This window comes from Macrobrachium nipponense, chromosome 3 (assembly GCF_015104395.2).
Source record: "Macrobrachium nipponense isolate FS-2020 chromosome 3, ASM1510439v2, whole genome shotgun sequence".
Taxonomy (NCBI): domain Eukaryota; kingdom Metazoa; phylum Arthropoda; class Malacostraca; order Decapoda; family Palaemonidae; genus Macrobrachium; species Macrobrachium nipponense.
Window position 1 is genome coordinate 137139378 of NC_087202.1, and position 18748 is coordinate 137158125.

General features: G+C 35.9%; 1 protein-coding gene across 9 annotated transcripts in view; it reads right to left on the bottom strand.

Annotated features, from left to right (window-relative positions):
• The window catches only part of LOC135222082 (gametocyte-specific factor 1-like), a 534139-nt gene that overhangs the window by 42412 nt on the left and 472979 nt on the right, over positions 1–18748 (bottom strand). For 2 of the 9 annotated variants that reach the window (XR_010316169.1, XM_064260256.1), the window contains exon 8: positions 13018–13059. The exons of 6 other annotated variants lie outside the window; for them this stretch is intronic. Coding sequence is in view for 2 of the 3 variants with exons in the window: in XM_064260256.1 (XP_064116326.1) it covers positions 13057–13059 (3 nt within the window). In the remaining variant the exon portion in view is untranslated. Of the gene's footprint in view, positions 1–13017; positions 13060–18082; positions 18137–18748 lie in introns of those variants that run through there. One more of the 9 variants, XM_064260254.1, reaches the window with a different exon arrangement.

The window sequence follows — 18748 nt, forward strand, 5'->3', positions numbered from 1 at the left end:
ACATCCATCAATGCCAGCCAAAATTTTGAAGTCTCAAAACCCTGATCTGCTTAGGAACGTATCTGAACAGACTGTGCAACATCGATTGCAGAAAGACCTTGGTCTCCCATGTCGTGTTGCAGCAAAGAAGCCACTCCTCACTAAGCCTATGAAAAAAAAAGGATGGCTTTTTGCAGAAAATATTTGAAGTGGACTGAAAAGGATTGGGAAAGGGTAGTTTTTAGCGATGAATCTAACTTCCACATTATTCGTAGCGCTGGCAAAAAGTAAGGAGGCCCCAAGGATCTAACCAGCTATGCATCAAAATACACAGTCAAGACTGTGAAACATCCAGCTTATGTGATGGTATGGGGATGTTTCAGCGGATATGGGGGTAGTGGGGGATTGGGGTTATATTTTCTCCCAGAGAGCACGACAATGAATGGAGAGATTTATGAAAATGTCTTAGAAAATGAATTAGTCCCTTACAAGGAACTTTTGGGCATGCGTGTATTTATGCAAGATGGAGCACCTTGCCACCGATTTCACAAGGTCACAAACCTTCTTAAGGAATTTAATATCAGAAATTGGACTGGCCAGGCAATTCACCAGATTTAAACCCAATTGAAAATTGCTGGGCATACATGAAACGGAAACTGAAGGCACTAGCAGATGAGAAAACGTCCCTCCCCAAATTGAAGGATGCCATCCGTAAATTTTGGTTTGAAGACATGGATGCACAATATTTCAAAGATTTAGCACATTCAATGCCAAGAAGGTTAAAAGCTGTACTCAAAAATAATGGAGAAATGTCAAAGTATTGAAAAATATAAGTGAACTAAAATTTTCCCTTTTATTTTCCTTTTTTTATATCATTGCTATGATCTGTTTACAAATGTAGTGGGCGTTCGTTTTTTTTTTGCGCCGACTGTATATATATATATATATATATATATATATATATATATATAATATATATATATATATATATATATATATATATATATATAAATATTATATATATATATATATATATATATATATATATATATATATATATATATATATATATATATATATATATCTGGTAAAAATGTTGTTACAACAGAATTCCATCTAATAAAAGGAGCCAATAAAAACACCAAAATATAGAGAGAAAAGTACTATATTTCAGAGACTGCTGTCTCCCTCTTCAGGTAGATGAATGAGAAAAATTTTACAGAAAAGGTAGTATTTATACCAAGAGGTCCATCTGCAGGCAAGCCAATTTAGGTCACCCCCCCTGATAATCTTCCTTTAATCTTCTTAAGCGTTGGTTGAATGAAAACCTTGTCGATCGTATCTGAAATCCATGCTCCTTTTGAGATGTTCATTACCTGATTCTCTTTTATTAAGGCCGATTCCATCATTTGACTCTTGTACCAGCAGTTGCTGCTATAAATTACACGTGACAAATTCCAGTTTATTCTATGGTTATGTTCATTTATATGGTTGAAAATAGCAGAGTTCTGTTGTCCATTACTAACTGACTGTTTGTGTTCTATTAATCTCTGGGGAAGTGATTTACCTGTAAATCCGATATAAGATTGGTCACAGTCCTGGCATGGGATTTGGTAAACCCCAGTGTCCTTGGGAGATGTCTTTTGTTGGACGTTAATCAGGGATTTGGCTAAGGTGTTTGGGTAAGTAAATGCAAAAGGGTTAGATTTTCCGAGGGTCTGAGTCACCTTCTTAATCGTGTCCAGGTGTGGAATTTTTATTTTATTGTTGGGTGTATCTCTGGTCTTGTCTTTAGGGGGTCAGTAGAAAATTATCTTTGCTTTGTGAATTGCTTTCTCAATTATATGGTCAAGATACTTTAAAGACGAAAGTTGCTTGCGAATTAGTTCAAATTCTTTGTCCAGGAAATCTAGGAACCAAAAATTCGTATGGCTCTTAAGAACAGGTTGCTGGCTACACCTATCTTGATAGCAATGTCATGATAGCTAAAGTAGTGAATGTATGAAAGTGAGAACGTTGGTTGTCTGTACATATATGGTAAATTTGTATTCTGTCGTGTCTATGATTATTAAAACATCAAGAAAAGGAATTTTGTTGTCTGTTTCCCATTCAACTTTAAATTTGATGCTGGGCACTCATGAGTTTAATTTTGAGACGAATTCATTAAAATTGCCCCACCTATTATCCCAAAATATTAGAATATCATCCACATATCTCATCCACAGCATGTTTTTGGGTTTTATTACATTTATTACTGTAGTTTCAAAGTATTCCATGCACAGATTGGCTAAAACAGGACTTGAAGGACTACCCAAACTACACCCGAATTTTTGCTTGTAGAATGATTCCCCGAATGAAAATACATTATTAGATACACATAATTCAACTAACTTTATTATTTTGTCAAGCCCCTATGGGAAATGATCTGAATAGGGGGATAATTTTTCCCTTAAAACCTGAAGAACATCCTGTACTGGTACTTTTGTGAATAGGGAGTCTACGTCAAGGCTTAAAAGTTTTATGTTGTGAAGTGGTATATGTGCTTCTCTGAATCTGTGACAAAAATCTTCCGAATGTTTAATGTGACTGGGAGAAAAAGTGCCTGAAAAAAGGTTAAAGGAGGCCAGCTGACCATTTGAAATGGATGGACCTCTTGGTATAAATACCACCTTTCTGTACAATTTTTCACATTCATCTACCTGAAGAGGGAGACAGCAGTCTCTGAAATATAGTACTTTTCTCTCTATATTTTGGTGTTTTTATGGGCTCCTTTTATTAGATGGAATTCGGTTGTATCAGAACATTTTTACCAGTCATTTTTGGCCCATTATGGAATTCAACCACCTTTCCAAGATTCTTCACTTACTTCCAGAAGTCAAGCCAGTTTTTCGCAAATTTGAGAAAGAACTGATCAGACTACACCGGCTGAAAAATCAAAAACACTTTTTTGAAGAATGCCTCAAGGAACAAGTACTACCAAAAATGTACGGATTCGGGAGATGGACTCTGCAATCGGACCCCTTCCCTCTATCACACAAGATTTTCCTGGAGGAAAGAATCACCAATATGAAAAACCACTTCTTCGTACTACGCAGTGATATATGGAACTCAGTCTAATCTTCGCCTCCTCACTACGGACCACATATACAGGTATCTGATTTCATTCTGTTCCAACATTGCTGCCTATAATAGCGTGACCCATTCCAACAGCCTTTTACACAAGATTTTAAAAAAAAAAAAAAAATAACTTAATAGACAATAGCGCATGGAATAATCTTGAGCAACAAGACAAAGTTTTAAACTTATCCAACACCCCCCTTCCTGTAAATCAACATTTAGTTTTAAATCTAGGCTTATCCTTTGCCCTTATGCCAGACCGCAAAAACAACCTAGACTTCATAGTGGCTTTTGATAAATTCATATCTGACAAAAACTACAGCCGTGAAGAGGTATGTTTAAAAGGAGTGTTATTAAATGCTTTAACTGACCTAAATAAGAAATTTCCTGTTCCCCGTAGAATCATGATAGCCATCCACTCGCTAAAAAAGTTAGATGTTATAATAAGTAGATCCGACAAAGACGGTAAAATCATAATAATGGACAAAGACTTCTACCTCAACAAAATCAACAAGCTCCTTAGCGACACAAACACTTACGACAAACTGTCGAAAAATCCCCTCCAAAACGTTCCCACAGAATTTTTTCGGAAAGTAAGATTAATTGGCCAAGACAAAAAGTATTGAACTATTAGAGAAATTTAAAGTAATTAATCCTAAATTACCCTACTTTTATGGCCTTCCCAAAACTCTCAAAGACAATCTTCCATTCAGACCCATCGTTTCATGTGCCGGACCTATCAATTACAAAATTTCTAAATGGTTAGCTGGCCTCCTTTCCCCTTTTTTAAGCACTTTTCTCCCAGTCACATTAAACATTCGGAAGATTAAGCAAACCAAAACTTCTTTCAGTTTTCTTCTGAAGATTGAAAAAGAAACCCACAAAATCACTTTGTAACTTGTTTACTTCTAAGTATTTACATTTAGTTTTACTACACACTCGAGTACTTTCAGGCCCTATCTGTGGCCCATTTTCAAGAGATGTTTGGGATGTTAGCCCCGGTCAAGGCCCAGCAGTCTTCTGGAACTTCTTCTCGTTGAGCTGTCACTTATGTGATGGCTGTTCTGGTTTCCTTGAGAGTTGCTAATCCCCTCTTGTCGCTCTGATATCCTGAGCTGATGGTCAATGGGATTAATCCTTGAGGTAAAGGGTTTGGTGGGTTCCATCCAAAGTCTGTTGGGCAGGAAACCTAATCTCCAGGTCAGCAGGGTCAATCTTAGCTTCTTTTAATATCAAAGCTCGGCTTATGGGATCTTCTGAGGTAAAACCTTTGTTTCCTTCTATTACTTTAATCTCTCTGATGAGTGCTCCTTCTACTACCCTCCTGTGACTAATTTTGTTGCTTTTGTATATAAGCCTACTGTTTTTGAAATCCATCCTATGGGCATTTTCCCAACAATGCCTAGCTATAGCACTCCCCTGAGAGTTAAGTTGTACTGCCCTTCTATGTTCTTGGACTCTCGTCCTTATTCCACTACCTGATTCCCCCACATATCTGTCTCCACAATTGTTGCAATTGATTATGTATACCCCGCTACATCATCTGTATTACTGTCTTCTCCTTCCAATTTATTTTTACATACTTTGTTTTTTACGGTATTATCAAAGGTATATACAAATTTATATTTACTTTCTTTCATTTTGTAAGTGATTTGTTTCATTTTAGGCATAAAAGGGAGGGCAACTATTTTCTTGTTTTCTTTATTCCATGTACTCTCTACATTTGCTCTGTAAAAAATTTTTCTAGCTTTGTTGAGTGCCCTTTTTCTGAACCATTCCGGGTATGCTAATGCATCGAAGCTTTTACCGATGTAATTTATTTCTTGTTCAATCTTGCAAGGGTCACACGTTCTCATTGCCCTAAGAAATAAACCTGTTAGAACCCCTATTTTTTTATCATGACTGTGAAAAGAGAAGAAATGAATATATGAGTTTGTATGTGTGGGCTTCCTATGTGCTGAATTCATATCCTGTTTCTTTTCTTTCTATGAGTGTGTCTAATGTTAATGTCCCTACCTTAAAACTGCAAGGATGGTGGAGATATGTGGATGATATTTTTGCTCTTCTGCAAGGTGATGATAATGAAATAGAAACTTTTCTAGATGAACTCAATAAGTTTGATAACAATATCCAGTTCACTTTAGAGAAAAGTAACTATAATAAACTGCCCTTTTTAGACATACTCATAGAAAGAAAAGAAACAGGATATGAATTCAGCACATAAAGAAAGCCCACACATACAAACGCATATATTCATTTCTTCTCTTTTCAGTCATGATATAACAATAGGGGTTCTAACAGGTTTATTTCTTAGGGCAATGAGAATGTGTGACCCTTGCAAGATTGAACAAGAAATAAATTACATCGGTAAAAGCTTCGATGCATTAGCATACCCGGAATGGTTCAGAAAAAGGGCACTCAACAAAGCTAGAAAATTTTTTTACAGAGCAAATGTAGAGAGTACATAAAATAAAGAAAACAAGAAAATAGTTGCCCTCCCTTTTATGCATAAAATGAAACAAATCACTTCAAAAATGAAAGAAAGTAAATATAAATTTGTATATACCTTTGATAATACCGTAAAAAACAAAGTAGGTAAAAATAAATTGGAAGGAGAAGACAGTAATACAGATGATGTAGCGGGGGTATACATAATCAATTCCATCAATTGTGGAGACAGATATGTGGGGGAATCAGGTAGGGGAATAAGGACAAGTCCAAAAACATAGAAGGGCAGTACAACTTAACTCTCAGGGGTACTTTAGCTAGGCATTGTTGGGAAAATGACCATAGGATGGATTTCAAAAACATTAGGCTTATATACAAAAGCAACAAAATTAGTCACAGGAGGGTAGTAGAAGGAGCACTCATCAGAGAGATTAAAGTAATAGAAGGAAACAAAGGTTTTACCTCAGAAGATCCCATAAGCCGAGCTTTGATATTAAAAGAAGCTAAGATTGACCCTGCTGACCTGGAGATTAGGTTTCCTGCCCAACAGACTTTTGGTGACCACACCCTTACCTCAAGGATTAATCCCATTGACCATCAGCTCAGGATATCAGAGCGACAAGAGGGGATTAGCAACTCTCAAGGAAACCAGAACAGCCATCACATAAGGGGACAGCTCAACGAGAAGTAGTTCCAGAAGACTGCTGGGCCTTGACCCAGGCTAACATCCCAAACATCTCTTGAAAATGGGCCACAGATAGGGCCTGAAAGTACTCGAGTGTGTAGTAAAACTAAATGTAAATTTTTTTTTTTGCGGGTTTCTTTTTCAATATTCGGAAGATTTTTGTCACAAATTCAGAGAAGCAGATATACCACTTCACAACATAAAACTTTTAAGCCTTGACGTAGACTCCCTGTTCACAAAAGTACCAGTACAGGACGTTCTTCAGTTTTTAAGAGAAAAAAATTTGGGTGTAGCATGGGTAGTCCTTCAAGACCTGTTTTAGCCAATCTGTGCATGGAATACTTTGAAACTACAGTAATAAATGTAATAAAACCCAAAAACATGCTGTGGATGAGATATGTGGATGATATTCTAACATTTTGGGATAATAGGTGGGGCAATTTTAATGAATTCGTCTCAAAATTAAAACGCATTAGTGCCCAGCATCAAATTTAAAGTTGAATGGGAAACAGACAACAAAATTCCTTTTCTTGATATTTTAATAATCACACACACAACAGAATACAAATTTGCCGTATACAGAAAACCAACGTTCTCACTTTCATACATTCACTACTTTAGCTATCACGACATTGCTATCAAGATAGGTGTAGCCAGCAACCTGTTCTTAAGAGCCTTACAAATTTGTTCCCAAGATTTCCTGGACAAAGAATTTGAACTAATTCGCAAGCAACTTTCGTCTTTAAAGTATCCTGACCATATAATTGAGAAAGCAATTCACAAAGCAAAGATAATTTTCTACCGACCCCCTAAAGACAAGACCAGAGATACACCCAACAATAAAATAAAAATTCCACACCTGGACACAATTAAGAAGGTGACTCAGACCCTCGGAAAATCTAACCCTTTTGCATTTACTTACCCAAACACCTTAGCTAAATCCCTGATATAGTCCAACAAAAGACATCTCCCAAGGACACTGGGGTTTACCAAATCCCATGCCAGGACTGTGACCAATCTTACATCGGATTTAAAAGTAAATCACTTCCCCAGAGATTAATACAACACATACAATCAGTTAGGTATGGACAACAGAACTCAGCTATTTTCAACCATATAAATGAACATAACCATAGAATAAACTGGAATTTGTCACGTGTAATTTATAGCAGCAACTGCCGGTACAAGAGTCAAATGATGGAATCGGCCTTAATAAAAGAGAACCAGATAATGAAAATCTCAAAAGGAGCATGGATTTCAGATACGATCGACAAGGTTTTCATTCAACCAACGCTTAAGAAGATTAAAGGAAGATTATCAGCAGGGGTGACCTAAATTGGCTTACCTGTGGATGGACCTCTTGGTATAAATACTACCTTTTCTGTAATATAGTACTATTCTCTCTATATTTTGGTGTTTTTATGGGCTCCTTTTATTAATATATATATATATAAGAGATTTTGACGTAAGAAAAATCTATTTCTGGGCGAGGAAGCCGTGTCGCCCAGTGAAATAGGTTCCTTTAGCACTATTTCTAGGGTAAAATACTTATAATACCAGAGAACTGTTAAACTGGACATGCCAGAATATTCTGGTTCACTCACCTTTATTGAAAGGTGTCGGTATGGTTCCTGGGGCGAGTGAAAACCACTACCACGGGACCCTCTCCAATTAGCCTCTCCTACATCAAAAACCCTTCAGGATAGGGGAGCTGACCTATGGCTCACTATCTGCTACCGTGTAGCTAGCGGCTGTGACGTCATTCCTTTGATAGCACTACTACGAGACGCACACGTTTTTGTTTACTCCCTTGTGTTTTTCGCTTTTTCCCTTTCTTACGTTGCAATGGATCATCAATCTGCTTCTGCATCCAAGTTAAGTACTGTTATTATGTTTGACACTATTTAGGGAGTGATTTTGGCCTTCGTTTCCAAATTATTTCGGTTTTTTATGAGTCGTCGTCGCCACACGTGGCGGCGGCTGCGAGCCGCCATTAGAGCGTACCCCTTTGTGTCTCCTCATTTCGGTTTCACGTGGTCCCCCATACCTAGTGGAACCGAATCGTGATAGCAGTATGTTTTTATGTCTTTTTGTGTTTTGGATGCTGTTTTTGACGATCATAAATATGTTTTTATTTTTTATTTTATTTTATGTGCTTGCACGGGGGTTTCCTTTCGAGCACTTCTCCTTGTTTCGTTGCTCTTCTGGACCTACCGTTACATTTCATGCATGTTTTTATATTTGTATATATACATACATATATATATATATATATATATATATATATATATATATATATATATATATATATATATATATATATATATATATATGTGTGTGTGTGTGTGTGTATACATACATGCATACTACATACATACACATATATATATAATATATATTATATTATAATAATATATATAATATTATATATAATATATATATAAGTATATATATATATATATATATTATATATATATATATATATATACATATATATGTAGTGTGTCTGTATATGTAGTCTGTATATGTATGGTAATATATGATATATATATATATATATATATATATATTATATTAATATATAATATATATATACTAGATATATATATATGGATCTATATATATATATCTATATATATCGATATATAAATATATAGTCTATATATATATATCATATAATCTATTTATATATATATTATATATATATACTCTAATATATATATATCTAATATAGTATATATCTTTTAAATTAATATAATAGTATCTATATAATATATATATATAATATATATATAGTCTAAAATATATATTATATATGATATCTATATCGTAAAAATATTATATATATATTATATATATATTTATATAAATAATAATATATATATAATTATATAGATATATAACAACTTTTAAATACTGAAAATACTGAGAGGATAGAGGGACCAGTGATGGAGATACAGGCTACAGAAGTGAAGGGAGCATTAAGTAAAATGAATAATGGTAGAGCACCTGGTCCATCAGTTCCAAATTGAAATGATCATATTTCTAGGTACAGAGGGGGAGAAATGAATGCTGGATTTATTAAAAGCTATATAGGAAGAGGAAGTAATGACAAGGGACTGGGAGGAGTCTAATGGTATAGTATATATACAAGCCAAAAGGAGATGTCACGGACTGTGGTAATTACAGGGGAATTGAACTAACGATATTGGTTGAAAGTTTTAGAGGATACTGGATGAGAGATTAAGCGAGATTGTAAAGATCAGAAAACAGCAGTATGGATTCATGAGAGGCAGAGGGACAGTGGATGCCATCTTCATAGTAAGAAAGCTACAAGAAAAGAGGCTAGAGGGAAACCAGCAGCTCTGTTGTGCATTTATAGACGTACAGAAAGCATACGCTAGAATCCGCAGAGAAGTGATGTTTTGGTGTTTGAGGAAGAGGAGAGTCCCAGAAAAGTTGGTTAGGCTGGTTGAGATGATGTATCAAAATTGAGTAAAAAAGTAATAACAGCAGTTGGGTTAACAGGAAGCTTTGAAGTTAGTGTTGGATTAAACCAGGGGTCAGCATTAAGTCCATTTTTGTTTGTGCTGGTCCTGGAAGTGTAAGTGAAGAGATCAGGAATGAGGAGTTGTGGGAATTGTTGTACGCTGATGATCTGCCGATTACTGCAGAAAATGAAGAAGACAGAAGGGTTGGAGAGTGGCAGGAGTCTTTAGAGAGAGGTGGCTTAAAGGTGAATGTTTATAAAACAGAGGTTTTGGTGGGCAGTAGAGTAGATAAGAGGCAAAATAGTGATACAAGAAAGAAGAGGCTCAATTATAAAACAGGTGGAAGTTTAAATACTTAAGATCTACTTTAAGCCAAGAGGGAGGATGTGAGATTGAAGCTGACAGTAGGATAAAAGCTGTGTGGGGGAAGTGGAGAGAGGTAGCTGGAGTGGTTTGTAATAAGAAAATGTCAATCAAGCTAAAAGTCAAGATCTACATCAGAGTGATAAGACCAGTGTTAATGTATGGTTCATAAATATGGGCTCTAAACTTGAGAAAACAGATATGAGAATGCAGAGGTGGATTATGGTTATATCACAGCTTGAGAGATTGGAAAATCATGAAATAAGAAGGGCAGGCCGGCTTAATAAAGATTACAGGGGTGATAAAAGAGAGGCATGATTGAGAGGGTATGGGTATGTGTTGAGGCAGAGGCATTGTGAGGGGGGGCTGGGAGGGACAAATGTCCCTGGGCACAGCATTGAGGGGGCACCAAATTGAAGTTGGGAAGACATCCATTTTGGGGGAAATGGGGGTTATGAAACCAGTAACTTAAGAGTCTAAGTTTTTATGAGTTTTCAGTACATATTTTATATTTAGTAAAGATTGACTTCCTTTAATGTTCATTATATATACTAAATGTAATCATTGTGTGTTAATTACTATACTATCAAATTTTATTATGTAGTACTTAAAAAATAAGTGGTTGAGTGACTGAGAGTCAGTGCAAAGATATTGGATAGTTAGCCCCATCAATTTTTCATTTTCTTTCGTGAGCATTTTTTGTGCATAACAAACAGCAGACTACAATTATTTTTGCATTTTCATAAAACCGAGGATGTTATTATCAATACATAGTATTTTATTTATTTATTTATCTCTTGCAACAAAAAATTTGGTAAGAAATTTTAATTTATGCAACTTTTTCCATTCTCGAATGAGAAAGACGTAAGTCGCAACACTTTCAAGTTGTCAACACAACTTCACATCGCAAACAAAATAAACTTTGATGATGTGGACAAATTTGCAGCTGTAAAAGCTAGAAATATAAAACTGTAACATTGTAACGTGCATCAATACTTAATGTCCTACAATTCATTGTCAATCCTTTTCTTTGTTTAGGTTTTCTGTTATCAATATCTGTCTATCTTTGCATTCTAATACCTTTATACCGTTTTATTTCCTTGCATATGGTTGATCCTAAGCATCCATCACTTTAATTTTTTTGTTTTCATTATTTTGAAACATGTTAAACATTCTTTAAAGAAAAGTAAGGTTTAGGCTATAGTTAGAGAACTAATTCATTTTTTATCTTATCAGTTTTCTTTTCAGGCATTATAACTATTCAGTCTTTACCACAAAATCTTTTTTTTTTCTAGTATTAACTTCTATGCTGGCAACAAATTGTACAGTTTCATGATTTTCTTAGCCCCCTGTATTCGCTAATGTTTAAATCCACAAATCCTTTTTTAGTCAAAATTATTTAATTTGCCACTTGTCTTTGGTTATTAAGAGTTACTGGTTACTGTGATGCTTTACTATAATCTACATTTTAGTTATCTTATCAACATTTTGGAATTTACTTGAGGGCTGATTAATTAATTACAGTATATCTATTTTATGTAAAATAAACTACGTATTTCAGTTTGCAACTTCAGTTTACTATGCAAATTAGAATGTTTTGTTGGTAACACAATATATATCTTAAAATAATGAAGGCAAACATTTTCTTCCAAGATTAGCACACTCAAACGAAAATAGTCCTTCACCCACGCCTTTGGGGGCGCCATAAAAGACTGCCCCCAGACCCTCCTGACGCCACTATGTTGAGGATGGATGATGAGGGAGGAGTGAAGAGGGTGAGATAAAGTGAAAGAAGATATGGAGAGTAGTAGTTTGGTGGAGGATGATGCCTCTGATAGAAGGCAGTGGAGAAGGCTCATCAAACAACCAACTCCTTAATGTATGAATAACAACGGTAAAGAAAAAGAAATTTGTGTAGGTGGGTGTCTAAACATACACAAAAAGAGAGAGAGAGAGAGAGGAGAGAGGAGAGAGAGAGGAGAGAAGAGGATGATGAGGAGAGAAAGGAGAGAGAGGGAGGAGAGAAGAGAGGAGAGGAGAGGGAGAGAGACGAGAGAGCGATGAGAGAGAGTGAGAGAGAGAGAGAGAGAGAGAGAGAGTGTGTGTGTGTGTGTGTGATATTAAAATACACCACACTTACAGCATCTGACTGCAATGGCTCTTCTTATTTATTATATGATTATTTATTGTATGATATATTTCGTAGAGCAAAATATATCATACAACATATATAAAAAGAGAACGAACACACACACATGTACATCTTTGTTTCTTTTTACAAGTAATGCAACATCTTACTTACTGTATTTTCTGGAGAGAGCGAGAGCGAGAGAGAGGAAGAGAGAGAGAGAAGAGAGAGAGAGAGGATTTTTCTGGAGAGAGAAAGGACGAGAGAGAGAGAAGAGAGAGAGAGAGAGAGGGAGAGAGGAAGGAGATGAGAGAGAGAGAGAAGAGCTCAGTAAAATACAAAATATACAATATAAAAATTTTTTGCTTTATTTTTTTTCTTTAGTTTTACACATTGCAAAACTATTTGCACCTACCGTGCATACTTCCAGTCCTCTCTCTTTTGTACAGCATTTTTATTGAAGATTTTAGCCATGATGTCGGAGGCCACATCAGAGATTTATCTCCATAAGAAATAGTACATGGAGCTCAAATTGAATAGGTCATAAAATCCTATTATTACAAAGCTAATCATTCATTTAACAAATAATGATATCTTTCACACTTGAAGAACACATTCTGCTATACTATTTTGATGTTGACAATATACTGTTACTGAAATAATTGGACTTACACCTGGCATGCAGACAGTGCAGACGACAGTGCTCTCTCTGTCAAGATTGATAACAAACCATAAGCATATCATTCTCCATTGCAAGTTGTAATTCACGACACATACACCAAAATCGATTAAAAAACATTACTAACCTAAGTTCAGAAGATGTTTGTTTACTCTTTGGCACCAGATTACTGAAACAAAATCAAATCACAATCATCCTTTTTTTACTTAACCCAACCCAATTTTTTAATATCTGATATCTAAAACATGTTTCTGATATATGTAATCCATTATCTAAATCTAATTGCTAACTTAAGCTTATACATTTATGTACCTCACATGAAATTCTCGCCCATGTACTTCTTATGGAGGAAGAATTATGTTGTGGCCCAAGGACTATAGATTAAGAATTGGCGACATCACTATGGTACTAAATTGAGATTCAATGCACTACATTTAACACACATATTTTCTTTTAGTCTGCATATATATGTATGCACATATACATATACGTACTACATGTGTGCATCACATTAAGATAAACTACATCAACTAGGTGCTTGCATTCTGGGTTACTCATAATAGAAAAATAAAATCTTGACAGAGTGAGAAGAGCAAGCAGATGCCACATTATAGTTGAATGATTTATCAAAATTCCACTACAAAGCAAAGCAAAGAAAGCAAAGCAAAGCAAAGCAAAGCAAAGAAAAGCACACATACAGAGAGAGAGAGACAGTAAAAGTGAATATTTTGTAACGTACAGTACGTAAATTGTGAAATATTTTAATACAGTACAGTAAATGTGAAATATTTTGTAATACACAGTACAGCTAGTTGTCGACTTATGACAGCAATTGGTTACGACCAACCGGTTGTAAGACGATTTGGACGGAAGTCAGCCCATGCTAATTTACTGTAAGAATATTAAACTAGCCTAGCCTACACTAGGGTAATCAGTACCATCTTTACATATACAGTAGCCTAGCCTACACTACACAGTACAGGTATTCTTCTTCTTATGATGGGGTTAGGTTCTGAAAAACCCATGGCATGTAGAAAAAATTGTATCTCGCATATAGCCTAGCCTACACTAGGGTAATCAATACCATCTTTACAAATAGGGTAGTAGTGTCCTACACTACACAGTAAATTACTTAATACATTAACGGCATCTTAATTTCACGCTAATTCTCTAGGTTCAATGCATATGGCTCATGTTAATTCAGTACTAAGAAAAATTGAATAACATTAACAAGTTAGTCTAGCATATACAATGATAGATACCATGGTAAATAGGACTCGATTCGGACCGATATCAGCATAATTGAGCGATACCTATCAGGCTGCTGACACCTATATATAATTATGGAATAAATACATAAGAGTATGCATCTTTTCCGTGAATCTTTTAAAAATTATACATTACTCTATCCTATTATATTGTATGTTTTCTCATATTACGTATCATAAAATACTAAAAAAGTGGTCAATGTTTTGGTTTCGAAAGAAGCCGATGGCAAATATGAGTTTATTTCGTTGTATTTACCTCAATTCGGAGCTAATTGTTTTGCTTCTAGTTAACATAAAAGAACATCTAGATACTTTGCTTATATGAGACACGGTCATCTTTTCGTAATAAAATGTGTTAATTTTAAGACTAAATATGAATTTAATACGTCTCGTTGGGAACTAAATTATTTTTTTCATTAACATTATTTTTTCATTATTTAACTCAATTCGGAGCGACTGTTTTGCTTCTAGTAGCATAAAAGAACATCTAGACACTTTACTTATATGAGACACGGCCGGTCATCTTTTCGTAATAAGATGTGTTAATTTTAAGACTAAATATGAATTTAATACGTCTCGTTGGGAACTAAATTATTTTTTTCATTAACAGACTTCTTTGTGGGCATGTTTATTGTATAAGGAAAATTACGTGATTCCGTTTGCTATTTTTCACTTGATTTCATCGTAGTACTAGCTTTACTGTTACAGGCAGTCCCGGGGTTACGACGGGGGTTCCATTCTTGAGACGCGTCATAAGCCGAAAATAGTATTAAGCCGGAACATTGTCAAAAATCCTAAGAAAACCTTACTTTTTAATGCTTTAGGTGCATTCAAAACTATGTACAATGCATTCTTATTGCATTTTTTCAGCAAATAAAACTTTAAATATTGATTATTTTGCATTTTTTATGTCATATTTCATCTGCCAGATCAGCATTTGTAGGCGTCATAACTCTGGAACATGTGTCGTAACCCTGGAAATAATTTCTGATGAATATAGTAATTGAAAAGCGTCGTAACCTTGGAACGTCGTAAGCCGAGACCGTCGTAACCCGGGGACTGCCTGTACTTATCTATCTTTTATTGGCGTGAAAACAGCAGTAAACAGTATTCTTTCAAGACCTGAAGTTTTGATTAAAATTATTCTCTCTCTACTTTATCTACACTTGTCTTTGATTGGATAAGTTTCCGGGAGTTTTATCTTTGTTACCGATGCACAATAACAGGCATTAGCAGCTTGAAAGTGTTCTCAGCTTCAGCTACAACTTTGTTTAAATTGAACAGTATGTTTCCTTGCTGACCTTGGATCTAAGCGAACAAAGTTATTACGTAAAAATATATCAGTCCCATTATACATAACGTCATTTATAAACACAATTGCAGTAATTGTTTACTATCGCACGGTGGTTGAAATACGAGCCAAATGGATGTTGTTATCCAATTCGGTTGTACTTGGCAAAATGTTGTTTCTCGTTCGGTTGTTCATGGCTGTCCAACATTCACCAAAAGAGTAAAACGTTAAAAACAAAACTTTCATAATTCTCTTTTGCTTTTTTTCTTTAAACTAGAAGATGGGATAAAGTTAGGCTATTGTAATTTGGTCTCTCTCTCTTGCTGACTGGTTGCACACTGCTGGGCAGCACTTGTTAAGAGTGAAATTTAAAAATATTTTCAAAATATTGTTGTCTACTAATTGCTAACCAACCTAGCCACCAGGGAGGCAAGCAAGTCCTTATGGGTGCCAGTCCCAAGCCCGGATAAATAGGAAGGGTTAGTGTCAAGAAGGGCACCTGGCTTAAAAATCTTCGCCAAAACCTAAAATGGAATGACCCAAAATATGGAAAGAGATAATGCTAGGGGTGTACTCCGTAAACGACGCACAGACACATCGCCCTAACTCTGTGATTAGGTGAGGGCTACTGCATCAAGAGTGGGTGTAGCTAAAGAAGCAAGCTCACATTGGATTTAGAGTATGTCAGCTTAACATTTGGTCCATGACTGGGAGAGGTAGAGAATTGGCTGACTAGATGACAGAAAAGAAAGTAGATATTATGTGTGTAAGAAATGCGATGGAAAGGATATAAAGCCAAAGAGTTGAGTGATGGATATAGTGTGACAGAAGTGTATAGAAAGAATTACCATTTCACCAGATTGCAGATACGTTATGAAGGAGAGATTCTGAATATTATAAGTGCATATGCACCACAAGATGGTTGCACAGAGGAAGAGAAGGGAAATTTCTGGAGAGACATGGATGGAGTAATGCAAGAACTGGAAGAACATGAGAGGGTGATAGTGGAGCAGATTTGAATGACCATGTCAGAAGTGAAAATGAGGCGATTGGTCGGGTGTATGGGGACCATGGAATTGGGGAGAGAAACCCAGGAGAGAATGTAGTGGACTTTGCTATGTTATTCGACATGGCAATAGTAAACACATTCTTTAAGAAGAAAAGGGAACACCTAATAACATATAGGAGTGGAGGAAGATGCTCCCAGATAGACTACTTCCTGTATAAAAGGATAAAGCTGGTGGAGGTCAAGAACTGCAAAGTTAATCCAGGTGACCATGTAGCCCCCAACACAGACTGCTATGTATGGATTTAAAGCTAAAAAGGTAAGGAAAAAACCAAAGCTAAAGGGATAGGAAAATTAAATGGTACAAATTAGTGAGGGAAGGGGAAGGGGATAAGAAGAGAGAGTTTAAGAGGAGGGTTTTGGAGGATATTGATATAGGAATTGAAGATGTTCAAGAATGGGCACGAAACGCAGCAGTAACGAGAAGGCATGGAAAGGAGATGCTATGAGAAACAAATGGTATCATATTGGAAAATAAAGATAACAAACGAGTGGCATGGGAGTATATTGATCCCAAAATTAAAAGGAAAGGCAATGTCCAAGAGTTTGGTAATTATAGGTGTATTAAATTGATGTCCCACACTTTGAAGATACTAGAAAGGATGATAGATGTTAGACTGAGAGAAGAAGTTACAAATAGGTAAAGAGCAGATGGGATTTATGAAGGGAAGTGGAACAACAGATGGTATATTTTGTCGGAGGCAACTAATGAGAAATTCAAGGAAAAGCACAAGGTGTGGAGGAGTCTGAGGGAGAAGATGGTGCCAAAGAAGTATGTGCGATTGATACAAGAGATGTACTTACCAGAGTAGGAGCAGTGTTGGGGAGACAGCCAGGTTTTGAGGTGAGAGTAAGGTTACACCAGGGGTCGGCTCCGAGCCCATTTATCTTTAACATAGTGATGGATGTTATAATAGAGGAAGTAAGGGAGGCAGTACCATGGAACAGGAAGATCTGGAAAGGAAATTGGAAAGATGGAGACAAGTACTGGAGGACAGAGGAATGAGAATAAGTAGATCTCAAACAGAATATATGTATGTGTACCACCAATGAGGGGGATGATAGAGAAAGCATTCAGCTTGGTGGAGAAGAAATAGAGTTGATAAGTTTAGGTATTTGGAATCCTTTGTTAACGCTGGAAGAAAGTATGGAAAAAGTAAAACATCGGGTACAGAAAGGCTGGAACAACTGGCGAGCAGCCTCTGGAGTTCTTTGCGACAAAAGAGTACCGCTGAGGTTAAAAGGAAAATTTCACAAGATGGTGGTAAGAACAGCAATGCTGTAATGGTACGGAAACAGCAAGCATGAGAAAGACAGGAGAGGATAGGATCAGAAATGACTACATATGGGGGGTCGACTAAGGTGGTGGAATTATCAAAGAAAGTGCAGGAGGGGAGGCTGAGATGGTATGGACACATGTTGAGAGATTATGACCACGCTGGGAGACATGCTATGGGGATAGAGGTTCAAGGAAGAAGAGGAGGAGGGAGACCAAGAAAGAGATGGAAGAACTGTGTGAGAGGAGACTTACGAGAAGCGAATTGATGAGGCAGAAGCGCAGGATAGAAATGGATGGAAAGGCTCATCCTAAACAGCGACCCCACATGAAAATGGGAACCAGCTGGGAAGAAAAAGAAGATTAATTGCTAACCCATCGTCAAAATCGGGTTATCGTAAGATGAATTATCATAACTCGAACCACTACCTAGTATATACATATATGGGTATAGTAATTATTCATTTCAGCTAATTCTCTAGGTTCAATGCACATTGGCTTATGATAATTCAGTACAAAGAGAAATTGAATAACATTAACAAGTTAGCCTCGCATATATGATGATATCATGATACACGTATCGTATACATACAAATACAGTAGCCTAGTCTACAGTATACAACATATATCATATAATTTAGTAATTGATTAATGTATGCCAATTCTGGAAGTTCAATGCATTCTGGACTATGCTATATCAGTAGAAAAAAAAACATGGACACGAAACGGGAGTCAGATTTGGACCGACATCGGCATAATTGAGCGATGTCATGCTGCTGATGGCTACGTATATTTACAAAATAAAAACAATGAATTTGCACCTTTTCCCTGAATCTTGTAAAAAAGTTATACATTACTGATCAATAATATTGTATGTATTCTCATATTATTTTGTCATAAAATACTAACAAAGCAGTCACTGTTCTGGTTTGAAATTCAGCTGATGGCAAATATGAG